Below are 15977 nucleotides of genomic sequence, written 5' to 3'. Positions count from 1 at the left end.
GTGGGCTCCCTGGTAGGGGACCAGAAAGGACCCCTCGAGCGCCTCTCCGCCACGCGCCGCCGGCGACAGTTGAAGCTGCACTTGCCGGCGGAACGAGAGAACATGACGGAGGGCGGGGTCCTTGCAGCCCAAGGGGAGAGGGCTGATGACAGAGACGGGGCGTCCCAGGGCAGAAAGGGCGGGCAGCAGGGCGGCATTGGGCAGGAAGGGAGGGACGGAGGTCAAGATCAAGCGGACCCCCAGGTCTTCTAACGGCTCCAGGGGGACGAACACGCCCCCCACCGCCAGGCCCGTCTCTACCGCCTCCTGGGCGGCGGCCTCCGATGCCAGGAAGAAGACCACCTTCCCGTACATTTTGGAGGCCGCCACGATGGCCGTGGGCCCCACTACCCTGGCCAACGCCCGCACGTAGGTCTCCACGTGGGGCGAGGCGGGCACCAGGAGGCAACGGACGCCGTGCTTCCTGGTCAAAGTGGGAAAGGGGCCCCGGCCGCTGTAGATGTTGGCGGAAGCAGCGGGCGGAGGAGCAGCAGCAGGCGGGGGGGCCGCCGCCACCTGGGCGTACGCCCTGGGGGCCGGGGGAGGGACACCTGCAGAGCTGGTGGAGGGAACAGCGGGGAGGGACGCCGCAGCCAGTAGCGGGGCTGCGGCAGCGGGGGCAGTCTCCGCCATGGAGGGCCTGGCCTTTCTAGCGGGGCCCTTACCCTTCTTCCCACCCCGACCCTTCCCACCGGCTGGGGGGGCTCCCCCCGAATCAGAAGGGGCGAGAGAAGTGGCAGCAACGGAGGTCTCCCCAGTACTCGCCGCCGCCGGTGCCCCAGCAGGGGCGGTGGTAGGTGGATCGGCAGCGGCGGTCGAGGTAGAGGCTTGGGCAGTGGACACGGGGGCAGGTGGAGGAGGGGTAGTGGGAGCATCGCGAGGGGTCTCCCCCGCCGCATCCCCCGCCATAACGAGGGCGGGGAGGGGGACAAACAGCGAGGGGAGGGGAGGGAGAGGAGGCGGCCACCCTTCCCCGCTAGGCTGCAGGCAGGGGAGGAGGGCGCCAGAAGGGGAAGGCTAAAGGGGCGTAGGGAGCAACCAAGGACTAAGGGTGGGATTGTTGCAGGGCACCAACGCAGAGGGGGGTTCCGGCTCCTCCAGTTGCACTAGGGGAGCGGGGGGGCAACGGCAGAGGGGGGTGTGCAGTGAACAAGGGGGAACCAAATGGGGAAGGGCACAAGCGCCTGAGAGGGGGCGTGGGCGCATGGGGAGGAACCGATCAGGGCTGGGGTAGCACAGGGTGGGGGGAAAGGGCGAGCTGAGATTGGGGTAGAGGGACCACGGGGACAGCTACAGGGCCGGGGCAGAACTATCAGGCAACAGAGGGAAATAGGTGGGGTGGACAAATGTGGCAAAGGGCAGGGGGTCAGTCCAGTATGAGGGGGGAGGTGGTGCACCCACAGGCACTTGTACCAAAAAGTCAATGGTTGGCTGCTGCTGCTGCAGGCCCAAATGGTGGAAGTGGGCGTGGTGAGCCAGGCGAGCAGCTCAGTCCCAGAGGCAGGAGTCCAAAGCAGAAGGAAAACAGCCAGCGGGGGTGGTGGAGGGGGCAACGATGGTGGTGGGGGCGAAGGGGGACACGGATGGACTGGGGACAGGCTCCACGCCACACCCCCGGTGCCCCAGCAGACACAGTCCAAACCCCCACCACAAGAGCACAGTTTGAAAAAGACTCAGTCCAGAAAAGCCCCCTCCACAGTGGTCTTCATACTGTCTCCAGCAGCAGGTGGTCCTCTTCTCCTTCCTCTCCTCTTCCGGGCACCAACAGCTCCCCAGCAACAGCCACAGTAGGCCCAGCAGCTCCAGGTGGTGGTGGTCTGGCGTCCAGGCAGGAGGGACCCCGCTCAGAGGGTGGTGGTCTCAGCAACAAGAGCTGGGGTCCCTTACTCCCCTCTTCTCTGGGAAGCAGGCCAGCAGCCCCCCCCCAAGGGGCTGTAGGTGGAATAACAGCAGTAACTGAGGTGGGGGGGGGAACCACCAGCCAGCCAGCAAACAGACAGCAGAGAGAGGGGTAGGTGGTGGTGTCTAGCCCAGCCAGGGAAGCAGCAGGAGCAGGAACAGCAGCAGAAACAGCAGCAGCGAGGGCCCAGCACCCAGCAGGAACAGCAGCAGCAGCCCTCTCTCTCCTTCCTCTACAGCAGAGCGGTAGAAGAGAGATTTCTGGCCTATTGGCATCCAGTGGGGTGGGCGGGCAAAGCCCGCCCACTTCTAAAGGGCCTCCCCCTAGCCTAAGGGGAGGACCCACAGGTCTGGGACACCAAATAATTACGGGGGACAACTAATGAAAAAAACAGGATCGGGAGTGAGGTCATAGGGCTAAACGAAGGGAACCCGATGGGGACACCGAGCAGAGAACCCCGGACAACGCCCACTGCTCCTCGAAGGCGTCAAGGGAGCCAGTGGACGCCGCCCAGAGGAACTCTGCCCGGATGCGTGAGCAGACGGAGGAACGGAAATACGCCCCACAGTCGCAGGAAATCCCGTCGGCCAACCTCCTCTCCCTGGTGTTGTAAATGGCCAGTTTGGCCAGGGCCAAGAGGAGGTTGAGAAGGAGATCCCGCGACTTCGTGGGGCCACGGATGGGGAGCGTGTAGATAAAAAGGTGAGGGGAAAAGTGCAACCAAAAACGCAGGAAAATATTCAGGAGGAGCCGGAACAGGGGCTGCAACCTGGCGCACTCCAAATAAACGTGCGCCAAGGTCTCCTTCTCACCACAGAAAGGGCAGGTGCTAGGGACAGATGTGAACCGCGCCAGGTACACGCCCGTGCTCACGGCTCCGTGAAGGAGCCTCCAACTGATATCCCCGGCGGGCCTCGGGACCAGGGCAGAGTACAAGCTGGCCCACCGGGGCTCCTCACCCTCGAGAGGCGGCAGGAGGTCCCGCCATTTGGTATCGGGGCGGGATGCGAGGGTGAGGTAGTGAAGGGTATGGAGCACGAGCGAGTACAGATGTTTCCGTGGCGCGGTCTGGAACAAAACCGGCTGCAGATCATGCAGCCGGCTGGCAGTGAAAGGGTGAGGGGGCCGATTGGGTCCACGGGGCAGGGGCCCGATAAAAATGTCCACGGGGCCTGGGGTGGAGGGTGGGCGGGGCGTGCCCTCTCGCAGGACCCGGTCGAGGTAAGCCCGAGCAGCGGGCAGTAAAGCGGCCTTCACCTCCTGAAGTACGCGCTGGGGAGTACGAGGTCTGGAGAGCCCCATGCGCTGAGCGAGCGTCAGGGGATCCAGCCAGTCTCCCCGGTCGTAGTCCAGGAGGTCTCCGACCCTGGTGACTCCCGCCGAGACCAACCTCTGGCACACCGTGGGGGACTCCGCCACCTGCACACGAAGCTGGGGATTGTGTAGCAGGGGCTCCGCGAGGAGGTCGACCCCCACGGTGGCCGCCACGGACCTGGTCGTTGAAAAGAGCTTCCAGGTCCGGAGGAGGTCTTGGTAGAAGACCGGCAGCCCGGAGAGGTCTCGCGGAAGACCTCTCGGATGGAGGTAAAAGAGCTGCCGGTCGTATCGGAGCCCTCGAAAGCGGCGGAGGAAGGCGTGCGCCAATACGCTCCACGCCGGACTACCCGCACCAAACAGGAGCCGCTGCAGGGCCTGGAGGCGGAAGACATGGACCTGAGCGCGTAAGCACTTCAGGCCCTGCCCCCCCTCCTCCAGGGGCAGGTGGAGGACCCCTGCAGAGACCCAGTGCGTCCCTGGCCAAAAGAACTCCAGAATCACAGTCCGGAGGTTGGCCAGGAAACCCGGGGCCGGGACCAGGGTGTTGAGTCGGTACCAGAGCATGGACAGGACCAGTTGATTAAGCACCAGTGCCCTCCCCCGAAGGGAGAGGCACCGGAGTAGTCCTGTCCATTTCCGGAGCCGCTCCGTCACCCTGCCCTGCAAATCCTGCCAGTTCTCCGGCGGAGACGGATGCGTGGCAGAAAGGTAAACGCCGAGATAGAGCAGCGGACCCGCGCTCCACCTGATGGCCTGAAGCGCAGGTGGGAGGGAGCTCGCCTGCCACCCGTCCCCGACCACCAGGCCAGAGCTCTTGACCCAGTTGACCCGGGCAGAGGAGGCCGCCGAGTACACAGCCTGGCAAGCCTCCACCCGCGCCAAGTCGCCCGGGTCCTGGACCACGAGGAGCACATCGTCGGCGTATGCCGACAGGACCAGCCGCAGCCCCAGCTCCCGAAGCACCAACCCCGTCAACCTCTTGCGGAGGAGACAGAGGAAGGGCTCGATCGCCAGAGCGTACAGCTGGCCCGAGAGGGGGCACCCCTGCCGCACTCCCCGCCCGAAGCTGACCGGCTCGGTCAGGGTCCAGTTGAGCCTGACCAGACACTCCGCGGAAGCGTACAGCACCTGCAGAAAACCCACAAACAGGGGTCCGAAGCCGAACGCTCGCAGAGTGCCCAGGAGATACCCGTGATCCATCCGGTCGAACGCCTTCTCCTGATCCAGGGACAGGAGGGCGAACGACAGACCATCCCTACACCCCAATTCCAGAAGGTCCCGGATTAGATACAAGTTATCAAAGATGGTGCGGCCCGGGACGGTGTAGGTCTGGTCTGGATGGACCACGTCCGCCAGCACGGACCCTAGCCGCATCGAGATGGCCTTCGCAACAATTTTGTAGTCCGTGCTGAGGAGCGAGACGGGACGCCAATTCCGTAAGTCGCGGAGGTCTCCCCTCTTCGGCAATAAGGCCAGCACGGCTCGCCTGCACGAGAGAGGGAGGACCCCGCTCTGCAAAGCCTCGGCCCAGACAGTGACCAGATCTGGGCCGAGGACGTCCCAGAACACGCGGTAGAACTCCACGGTCAGCCCGTCCAAGCCCGGAGATTTATTGGTGGGCATGCGACGGAGGGCCTCCGAGAACTCGGCCAGAGTGAGAGGCAGCTCTAGCCGGTCCCGGTCGCCCGTGCTGACCGTCGGGAGCCCGTCCCAGAGCACTCTGCAAGCGTTAGGATCGGTCGGATCCGGGGAGAAAAGAGTGGCGTAGAAGGCCCTGGCCCTCTGGCACATCTCCGCCGGATCCGTGAGGGGGGTGCCGTCCTCCGCCAGGAGGCAGGTGACGTGCTTCTCGGCCCCCCTCCTTTTCTCCAGGGCGTAGAAGAAGCGGGAGCCGCGATCCATCTTCCGAAGGAGGTGGATGCGGGATCGAACAAAAGCACCCCGGGCCCGATGGTCTTCGAGAGCCCGGAGCTCCTCCCGCTTCTCCCGGCACGCTCCGCAGAGGGATGGATCCTCGGGGCTGGCGGCCAGACGCCTCTCCAGCTCCAAGACCTCCCGCTCCAACTGCCCTATCGCCGCATCCCTCCGTCGGCTGGCACCCCGAGTGTAGTCACGGCAGAAGAGCCGGGCGCGCACCTTCCCCAGATCCCACCACCGCCGCGCCGAGGAAAAGGCGCGCCTCTGCCCTCGCCAGGCCAGCCAGAACTCCCGGAAGGACGCCACAAAGCCCACATCCTCCAGCAAACTATTATTAAAGTGCCAATAGGCCGGCCCCGGCCTCTCCGCGCAGAGAGAGGCCGTCACGGTGGCAAGATGGTGATCCGAAAAGGGGGCCGGCCGAACGCTGGAGGAGTGGGCCCGTGAAAGGTGGAAACGTGACAGGTAAATACGGTCCAGCCGGGAGTGGCACGACCGATGGGCCTCCACCCGGACGAAGGTGAACGTCGAGACGTCGTCTGGGTGGTGGTCGCGCCAGACGTCCACCAGGGAGTGGCGGTCGACAATCTCCCGGAGGACGTCCGCAGCTGCCGGGCACTGCTCGGTCCCCGAGCGGTCCCGTTCCTCGAGGGTGGTGTTAAAATCCCCTCCCAGGACCAGGCACTCACGAGGGTCCAGGGAGCCAAGGAAGGCGGATGCCTGCTGATAAAAACGTAGTCTCTCCGGGCCCGATGTCGGGGCGTAAACGTTGACGAGATGAACCACAAGCCCCTCCATGCGGACCCGGAGGTGCAGCAGGCGACCCGGCACAGCCTCGGCGACCCCTAGCACCTCGTGCCGTAGGTCGGGGGAGAACAGGGTCGCCACTCCAGCCGCGCAGACAGAGAAATGGCTAAAGTAGGCCCCATCCCCCCACTCCAGCCGCCAGCTAGCTTCAGCGGCCGGATCCGTATGGGTCTCCTGCAGGAAAACCACAGAGTACCCCCCCTCCCGGAGGAAGGAGAGCACCTGGCTCCTGCGGAGACCCATCCTACAGCCTCGGGTGTTCAAGGTGGCAAGGACGATCGGCGCCATGAGGAGGGCTGGGGGGGATCCTCGCTGGCAGACACGCCCACGGCTTCCGGCAGGCCGCGCAGCAATCCGTGACCAACCCCGAAGGTAAGCAAGGAGTCACGGAAGGCACGGACCCGCCGGTAGACCACGGCGGCCTGCTTCCCGGTCCTCCTACCCTCCCCCATGAGGGCCCTTGCGGCCCGGAGGACCTGATGGAAATCCCCCCACCGCTGGAGCGCAAGATGGACTTTGTTCCGGGAGCCACGGACGTCCTCAAGGAACTCCCGCAGCTCCTCCCTCAGCACATGGGGGGGTGGGGTCACTGATCGAGGACTGGCCCCCAGTGGGGCCCCCGTCACAGCCCCGTGGCCCACCAAGGCGGGCAGGCAGGGGGCAGATCCCCAACGTGGCAGCAGATGGACCGACGCCACACGACCCGCCCCGCTCTCAGAGTCAAGAAGGGGTGGTGGAAGGAGAACAGCAGCCCCTGGGGGGTCGGGACAGGAAAGAGCTAGTGAACCCGCTCCCTGGGAGGTACTGCCAGAGGCGGCACTGGCATCACAGGAAGCGGGGGGGACAAGGACAGGGCCGACAGGAGTAGGGCGGGGATCAGGGAGAGAATCCGGGAAGGAGGTAGAGGCAGGATCCGGAGCCTCCACAGGTGAGACGCCAGAAGGTGGCTCCTCCTGGCCAGGGTCAAGGATCTGGGAAGCTGGCAGGGGACCCCTAACGATGCCGGGCTCAGCCACTGTGGCACGTGCGGCAGCCTCGGCACCCAGAGAGAGATGGTGGTCAATGGGGTCCCCGCTGGGGAAGGAGGGCGGGTCCTCCACACCAAAGAGGGACACCCCCTGGGAAGCAGGTCTCGGCAGCGGGGCACTGGCCGTCGCCCCGAGGGGCTCGGCAGCTGCCAACAGAGTGCCACCCACAGCCGAGTCGAGGGAAGAGTCCAGGGGACCCTCAGAGGTGGGAGCAGAAACAGCGGGTAGGGGAAGGGAACCCAGGGACAGGGGGGATGTAGTGAGGTCACCCAGATCGAGGCCCGCCGGCAGAGGGTCGTCCTCCCCCTGCGTGACCGGGGTCAAACCCAGGGCCTCGATTTCTGCGTAGATGGGAGGGAGATCACAGTCCACCACCCCAGGGCCCTCCCTGCCAGCACCCGAGGCGATACCCACCGCGGCGCTCGCAGAGGCGCCAAGTGAGAAGGGGGCGAGAGAGGCTCCCTCGGGGGCTTCCACGGGAAGGGACCCCGGAGGAGGGGCGGTGTCACCTTCCGGTGCTGCCACGGCATCCCCAGCCGGCACCACAAACTGGGAGTCATCAGGGGACAAGGCGGAAGACTCGACATCGGCGCCCCCCTTCCTGCTCTTCCGGGGGGCCTCCGAATCCGAAGCATGGAAAGAAACTCGAGCCTTCCGCTTGCCCCGCTTCCCCTCCACTAAGGACCAGCCCTCCATGGCATCATCCGGGGGCTGGCTAACAGGGGTCGGCTCGGGGGGCAAGGGCAATGGCTCGGGGACTCGAGGAGGCAGTGGTGGGACAGCAGAAACCGGGGAGGATTCCCCCTGGGACGAGCCCTCTCCCACGGCCGGCGATAGCCCCGCCACACCCTCCTCCACAGAGGTGGACCGAGAAGAAGGAGGAGGGGCAGCTTCGGGTGCTAGGCAGCCAGGGGCACCGGCGATGACAGGGCCGGCGCCTTGCCGGGGCTCGGGGGTCCCGGACGCTCCTCCGTGCTGGGCCAAGGGACAGTCCCTCCGGACGTGCCCCATCGCCCGGCAGAGGTAGCACCGGGCCTCCCCCGTCGAGTAATGCACCCGGTAGTGGGCTCCCTGGTAAGGGACCAGAAAGGACCCCTCGAGCGCCTCTCCGCCACGCGCCGCCGGCGGCAGTTGAAGCTGCACTTGCCGGCGGAACGAGAGAACATGACGGAGGGCGGGGTCCTTGCAGCCCAAGGGGAGAGGGCTGATGACAGAGATGGGGCGTCCCAGGGCAGAAAGGGCGGGCAGCAGGGCGGCATTGGGCAGGAAGGGAGGGACGGAGGTCAAGATCAAGCGGACCCCCAGGTCTTCTAACGGCTCCAGGGGGACGAACACGCCCCCCACCGCCAGGCCCGTCTCTACCGCCTCCTGGGCGGCAGCCTCCGATGCCAGGAAGAAGACCACCTTCCCGTACATTTTGGAGGCCGCCACGATGGCCGTGGGCCCCACTACCCTGGCCAACGCCCGCACGTAGGTCTCCACGTGGGGCGAGGCGGGCACCAGGAGGCAACGGACGCCGTGCTTCCTGGTCAAAGTGGGAAAGGGGCCCCGGCCGCTGTAGATGGTGGCAGAAGCAGCGGGCGGAGGAGCAGCGGCAGGCGGGGGGGCCGCCGCCACCTGGGCGTAAGCCCTGGGGGCCGGGGGAGGGACACCTGCAGAGCTGGTGGAGGGAACAGCGGGGAGGGACGCCGCAGCCGGTAGTGGGGCTGCGGCAACGGGGGCAGTCTCCGCCATGGAGGGCCTGGCCTTTCTAGCGGGGCCCTTACCCTTCTTCCCACCCCGACCCTTCCCACCGGCTGGGGGGGCTCCCCCCGAATCAGAAGGGGCGAGAGACGTGGCAGCAACGGAGGTCTCCCCAGTACTCGCCGCCGCCGGTGCCCCAGCAGGGGCGGTGGTAGGTGGATCGGCAGCGGCGGTCGAGGTAGAGGCTTGGGCAGTGGACACGGGGGCAGGTGGAGGAGGGGTAGTGGAAGCATCGCGAGGGGTCTCCCCCGCCGCGTCCCCCGCCATAACGAGAGCGGGGAGGGGGACAAACAGCGAGGGGAGGGGAAGGAGAGGAGGCGGCCACCCCTCCCCGCTAGGCTACAGGCAGGGGAGGAGGGCGCCAGAAGGGGAAGGCTAAAGGGGCGTAGGGAGCAAGCAAGGACTACGGGTGGGATTGGTGCAGGGCACCAACGCAGAGGGGGGTTCCGGCTCCTCCAGTTGCACTAGGGGAGCGGGGGGGCAACGGCAGAGGGGGGAGTGCAGTCAACAAGGGGAAACCAAATGGGGAAGGGCACAAGCGCCTGAGTGGGGGCGTGGGCGCATTGGGGGGAACCGATCAGGGCTGGGGGAGCACAGGGTGAGGGGAAAGGGCGAGCTGAGATTGGGGTAGAGGGAACACGGGGACAGCTACAGGGCCGGGGCAGAACTATCAGGCAGCAGAGGGAAATAGGTGGGGTGGACAAACGTGGCAGAGGGGAGGGGGTCAGTCCAGTATGAGGGGGGAGGTGGTGCACCCACAGGCACTTGTGCCAAAAAGTCAATGGTTGGCTGCTGCTGCTGCAGGCCCAAATGGTGGAAGTGGGCGTGGTGAGCCAGGCGAGCAGCTCAGACCCAGAGGCAGGAGTCCAAAGCAGAAGGAAAACAGCCAGCGGGGGCTGTGGAGGGGGCAACGATGGTGGTGGGGGCGAAAGGGGACACGGATGGACCAGGGGCAGGCTCCACGCCACACCCCCGGTGCCCCAGCAGACACAGTCCAAACCCCCACCACAAGAGCACAGTTTGAAAAAGACTCAGTCCAGAAAAGCCCCCTCCACAGTGGTCTTCATACTGTCTCCAGCAGCGGGTGGTCCTCTTCTCCTTCCTCTCCTCCTCCGGGCACCAACAGCTCCCCAGCAACAGCCACAGTAGGCCCAGCAGCTCCAGGTGGTGGTGGTCTGGCGTCCAGGCAGGAGGGACCCCGCTCAGAGGGTGGTGGTCTCAGCAACAAGAGCTGGGGTCCCTTACTCCCCTCTTCTCTGGGAAGCAGGCCAGCAGCCCCCCCCCCAAGGGGCTGTAGGTGGAATAACAGCAGTAACTGAGGTGGGGGGGGAACCACCAGCCAGCCAGCAAACAGACAGCAGAGAGAGGGGTAGGTGGTGGTGTCTAGCCCAGCCAGGGAAGCAGCAGGAGCAGAAACAGCAGCAGAAACAGCAGCAGCGAGGGCCCAGCGCCCAGCAGGAACAGCAGCAGCAGCAGCAGCAGCAGCAGCAGCCCTCTCCCTCCTTCCTCTACAGCAGAGTGGCAGAAGAGAGATTTCTGGCCACAGGAGAAGCAGGCTTCTGTTCTCTGAGTGACCAGAGCAGGGGCTGCACTAGAGTAATCAGGAACCTGCTAGAACCAATTAAGGCAGACAGGCTGATTAAATCACCTGCAGCCAATCAAGGCAGGCTAATCAGGGCACCTGGGTTTAAAAAGGAGCTCATTCCAGTCAGGTGAGGGGGAGCCAGAGGAGAGGAAGTGTGTGAGAGGAGCTGGGAGCAAGAGGCACAAGGAGCTGAGAGTGAGAGGATGTGCTGCTGGAGGACTAAGGACGACAAGCCTTATCAGACACCAGGAGGAAGGTTCTCTGGTGAGGATAAAGAAGGTGTTTGGAGGAGGCCATGGGGAAATGCCCAGGGAGTTGTAGCTGTCATGCAGCTGTTACAGGAGGCACTATAGACAGCTGCAATCCACAGGGCCCTGGGCTGGAACCTGGAGTAGAGGGTGGGCCCGGGTTCCCCCCAAACCTCCCAACTCCTGATCAGACACAGGAGGAGTTGACCCAGACTGTGGGGAAGATCACTGAGGTGAGCAAATCTGCCAATAAGCTCAGGACCCACCAGGTAGAGGAGGAACTTTGTCACACTAGGTAACAATCCAAAGACACCGTTTTGATATGTTTTCACCAGTAGATCTCAAAGAATGTTTACATAATGATCCCCATTTTATAGATGAGAAACAGACACAGAGGGGTTGAGTGACTTGCCCAAGGTAACCTGCTAAACCCCCAACTTCCTCCGCTAGCCCTCACAGTCTCCAAGCCCCTCTGTCTTCTCCCTCTCCCCCAACCCCTCCTATCTCTCTTACCTGCACCCCAAACTCTCTGCCCTCCACTGCTATCCATTCCAATTACACATCAATCACTAAGACCCAAGCTCCCCTCCCACCTACTTTTGCGCCTTTAATTACCCTCCCCTCCCAGTGGCCATTTACATGTGTCATTCTTTTCTTTTCAAAAACAGTTCCAACACCTTCTGAGTAGGCTGGTGTACCCAGGATACATTTCTTTAAAAAAAAAATGATGGAGCATTTTTTCCCACAAACATTTACAGTTCATTCTCCAATTTCTTCCACGGGTGGGTTTCAAACTTCAAACTAACTTGTTAGAATCTATGAATTTAATGAAATGCTGGTGTTTTTCTGTTTTTTGGGGGTTGTATTATTTTGGTTTTTTCTGAGGGCTGTGTCTCGGAAACTCCCTGTGACCCCACATTTGGATCACTAACCCTGCCCTACACTCCCATCAGGCACAGCAAATTTCAAGACAATCATTGTAAGTTTGCAGATTTTAGATCACTTGGAAGAGCTCTCTTTTAAACAGGAAACTGGTCTAAACCTTTAAAAAAGCTCCAACAGGTGAGGAAAAAGCAGCAGGGGACAGCCTTCCCTACAGACTCTTGGTCTCCTGAATCTTATCTGGAAATGTTTTCCAAGATGGGGACTGGCACTATAACAAGGTCAGCTTGGGTTACCAGACAGCAAGTGTGAAAAATTGGGATGGGGTGGGGGGTAATAGGAGCCTATATAAGAAAAAGACCCAAAAATTGGGTCTGATCCTATAAAATCAGGACATCAGGTCACCCTAAGGTCAGCTGCCAAGCTGTGTGTGGAGATAGAGGGGCAGGCTGCTCAAAAACAGAAGGGAGCTCTGTTGTAGAGTTTGCCAGGGTCTGGCTGCCTTGTGGCACAGCAGCTGATGCTAAGGGTGTGAGGTGAGATGTTGGGGTCAGAGCCATTGGAGCTGGGGCCATGGGGTGATTCAGCAGTATGTGAAGGGAGGGGCTGGTTGTCGGGGAGGGTGGGGTTTCTGCACATTGGGAGCAAGAACCAAGAAAATTTGGGGAAGAGGCTCTGCAAATCCCCATCCCCTGCTCTTGGGAAAATGGAGTGTTCAGAGGCCATTCCCCTCACGCTGAGCCCAATGTGCAGTAGGAACCCTGGGGCTTCCCTGTCATCCAAGTGCTGCTTCCAGCCACTAGCTGAACAGCTCACAGCCAGACAGTTTTCCCCTCCAGCTCTTTGAGGGCCTGGAGGGACTGGGCAGGGCTTATACCTAAGGAACACCCTGGAAGCCCCCTCCCCAAACGCCTCTCAGTCATGCCATCCTCACTACTGCACTTTCTCAGAATCCAAGGGAAATTTCGTGTGCAAAACCCATAGGTAAGCTGGCATGCAGATTCCAGGTGATTCACTTTATCCTGCTCCCTGGGCCCTTTCCAAATAGGAGTGTTGAATTCCCAAAGACAAATGCTGCAAAGCCAGGACAGACAATTCAGAACACATCTCCCACACAGAACAGCCATGCAACTTTAATTCTGCCCCTGTGGTCCCTGCCTTAAGGAGCTCCTCAGGGAGAGATCACAGTTCCGTCACCTTCCCAAGCCTTTTTCTTCAGTGTGATCTCTGCCCCCAGCCTGGATCCATGGTGCTACCTGGAGCACAGAGGGGATCTGTTGGCACATAGAAGTAGCAGTCCTGATCTGAAGTTATGCTGGGCACAGAGAAAAATGGCATGTTTGGTTGGGGAGGGCTAAGGTAACTGTATTCCTAGTTCCTCTTGCCATCCCCACAAGTGTAGAATTAAGGTTGTGCGCTTGTGTTGTGTAGGAAGAGTATCCTTATCTCTGTTCCTATTGTTCTATTATCTATGATTTGTTTAGTCTTGATAATCTTGAAGGGAAATTCCACATTTCCTGGCTTTTGCAACATTTGAGTGTTGGCAATGAACTCTTGCCTTCTGGCCAGGGCCAGCTCTAGCTTTTTTGCCACCCCAAGCATAGCAGGCAGGCTGCCTTCAGCAGCATGCCTGTGGGAGGTCCCCAGTCCCATGGATTTGGCGGCATGCCTGCGGGAGGTCAGCTGATCCCGTGGCTTCAGCGTACCGCCGCCGAATTGCCACCAAATCCACGGGACCGGCGGACAGACCTCCTGCAGGCAAGCCGCCAAATCTGTGGGACTGGGGACCTCCCGCAGGCATACCACTGAAGGCTGCCTGACTGCCGCCCTCACAGGAACTGGCAGGGCACCTCCCGCGGCTTGCCGCCCCAGGCACACACTTGGAGTGCTGGTGCCTGGAGCCGCCACTGCTTCTGGCAGGGCAAGAAGAGCACAGGGCGGTGCTAAGAATACAAAGCTTTCGGTATATCAGTAGGGAACCTGGAAATATTGTATTTATGACCCTGCCCATAGAGGAAACCCATTTATAGACACCTTCCAGAAAACAGTTTGGGGCAGGAGGAATCTTTGATTTCCAGGTGATTCCTGTAAGAATTCCTGTAAGAATGGTCTGTCTTTTTATTCACACACAAAAATAAAATAAACAAATATCCCTCACAGTCAAAACCCATAAAAAGACAAACACAAACCAAAGACCAAAACCCTATCCCAAGCAGAGCCACTCCACCAATCCTCAAAAAGGAGATGGGCCAGAAACTCTATGGAGTCCCCTAGGGCCTGTGCCACTGCTGTTGATTTTCCAAGGGAAGTGCTCATATACTAGAGCAGGGGTGGCCAACCTGTGACTCTCGAGCCACATGTAGATCTTCAGAAGTTAATATGTGGCTCTTTGTATAGGTGCCGACTCTGGTGCTGGAGCTACAGACACCAACTTTCCAATGTGCCGGGGAGTGCTCACTGCTCAACTCCTGGCTCTGCCACAGACCCTGCCCCCACTCCATCCCTTCCCGCCCCCTCCCCGTGCTTGCCGTGCCCTTGCTCCTCCTCCCTCCACCCCAGAGCCTCCTGCACGCCACACAACAGTTGATTGGGAGGTGCAGGGAGGTGCTGATTGATGGGGCTGCTGGTGGGTGGGAGAAGCTGGAAGAAGGTGGTGGGAGCTGCTGGGAGGGCTGCTGACGTATCACTGTGGCTCTTTGGCAATGTACACTGGCAAATTCTGGCTCCTTCCCAGGCTCAGGTTGGCCACCCCTGTACTAGAGTGATGGGTGTATGTGTCAGTGTGCGTGCAGTGGTATGCAAGCTTGGTTGGAGTCAGGACAAGAAGCGAGTGCCTGAAGTGAAAGAAGGAATGTTTAGGTGAAAGTTCTTAACAGCTGGAGCACCTGGATTCTAGAACAGTCTCCTCAAGGGGAATCCATTGCAGGAGAGACTCTAGAACAGGTTCCCTGGAAGTAACATGTTCACATACCAGCACTCCCTCATACCCACACATACGCACCTATGACCATATACTTATACATGCACATGCACACACTGAAGGAGGGGGGCACTAACATGCCACAAAGGAGAAATTCACAATGGAATGCAGGTAGATAGGGTGCCTTGGCTTAGCTTATTTTTAAAGATCATGATGGCTTTGAAGCGCACAATGCCAGACTGAAATGTGGAATTCACTCACCTTTCTTCTCCTTGGAGGAGTTCTCCAATTTCCTTCTGATGAATTTGTTGCGTTTGGGTCCAGCTGGTGGAGGGAAGGGGTGAGAAGAGTCTGCATGTCATTAGGTCATCTTCAATACACGGCCTGTCCAAATACATCCATAGCCCTTCTACCCCTGTGCTATCTCCTCTCACAGCATAAAGCCACCGTACTCAGCAAAAGGGCTACTACAGGGTTCTGTTCAAGTGTCCAAATATAAGAGGAGTAGGGGTTGCATTTCACCAGGACCTATCAGAAATCCCATCCCCCATCCCACTCTTCCCTGCAGCCTGTGGCCACTCTTCATTATTGTCTCTTTTTGTTATAAAGATCAAGTGCCTTAATGATAAGCCCTGTGGTAGAGCGCTCCCTGCCACATCTGGTGGTGAACAGGAGGAAGAGCAGCTGCAGAGAGAGATCAGTTCCATAAGCTTTCTACCCACACATCCTCCAAGTGATACATCAAGGATTTACCAGAACTGAACACAAACTCTGAGCTGAGTGGTGTGACAAAGCGGGAATTTTTATAATATTCTTATGAATCCTGTGTGTGCCTCGGCTTCCTTCTGTACTTTGCATTGCTATCCAGTTGGGGGAAGGGTTAAATCTGCTCTTGGGGCAGCACAGGAGACATGACGGGGGTGGCACCTGGCTGTTTGGGGGTGCAACGAATGGGTTGTTAAGGAACTGACTGGCACCTGTTAAAAACAACCTATATCGATGCTGAATCCAAAAGAGACAATGAGAGGACCCGGTGACCAGATCACTTACACCTAACAATCAGTGACCAAGAGGAAAGATTTCCCCCTTCACCTCCCAGGAGGGCAGCTGAGCAAAGAACAGTTTGAGAACAAAAGGCTAAGAGCTGACAGCAGGGGATAAGAATGAGCTTCCGGAAGAAGCTCTCAGCAGGGACTGACGAAGGGTCAGAGCAGTGGTTCTCCACCTGCAGCCCATGGGCCACTTGCAGCTCAATCCCAGATTTCTCAGGGGGTGCTTGATTCTGTGATGTGTGTTAGATTTTAAGAGGAACTCCTAGACTTTTGAACCCAGCTCAAAGTGAGAGGGAAACAAGTAGAAAGCTATTCATATTCCATTCACCACATCCCCGCCAACCCACCCTGCTCCTCCCTCTGGGGCCAGTTTCCTGGTTCTTCCATCTATCCTGTACCTCCTTGTGTCAATAAAGGGGGAGTGATTGGGGCCCAGTTAAAGAAAAAACTCTAGTTTACTGTTACAACATGAACAGCCAGGTTTGGAGTTTTGCATCCAGTTATTGCTGCTGTGTCTCATTGTTAATCTTTTATTATGC

At 60.2% G+C, this 15977-nt stretch overlaps 1 protein-coding gene across 1 annotated transcript in view; it reads right to left on the bottom strand.

The window, feature by feature from the left end:
* The window catches only part of ARHGAP36 (Rho GTPase activating protein 36), a 78723-nt gene that overhangs the window by 38848 nt on the left and 23898 nt on the right, over nt 1-15977 (bottom strand). Inside the window, exon 3 of the mRNA XM_030574519.1 lies at nt 14648-14710. Within this exon, the coding sequence (XP_030430379.1) occupies nt 14648-14710 (63 nt within the window). The remainder of the gene's footprint in view (nt 1-14647; nt 14711-15977) is intronic.

Source organism: Gopherus evgoodei, chromosome 9 (assembly GCF_007399415.2).
Source record: "Gopherus evgoodei ecotype Sinaloan lineage chromosome 9, rGopEvg1_v1.p, whole genome shotgun sequence".
Classification (NCBI taxonomy): domain Eukaryota; kingdom Metazoa; phylum Chordata; order Testudines; family Testudinidae; genus Gopherus; species Gopherus evgoodei.
The sequence above is the reverse complement of the archived record's forward strand: the minus strand, read 5'-3'. Positions and strand labels throughout refer to the sequence as shown.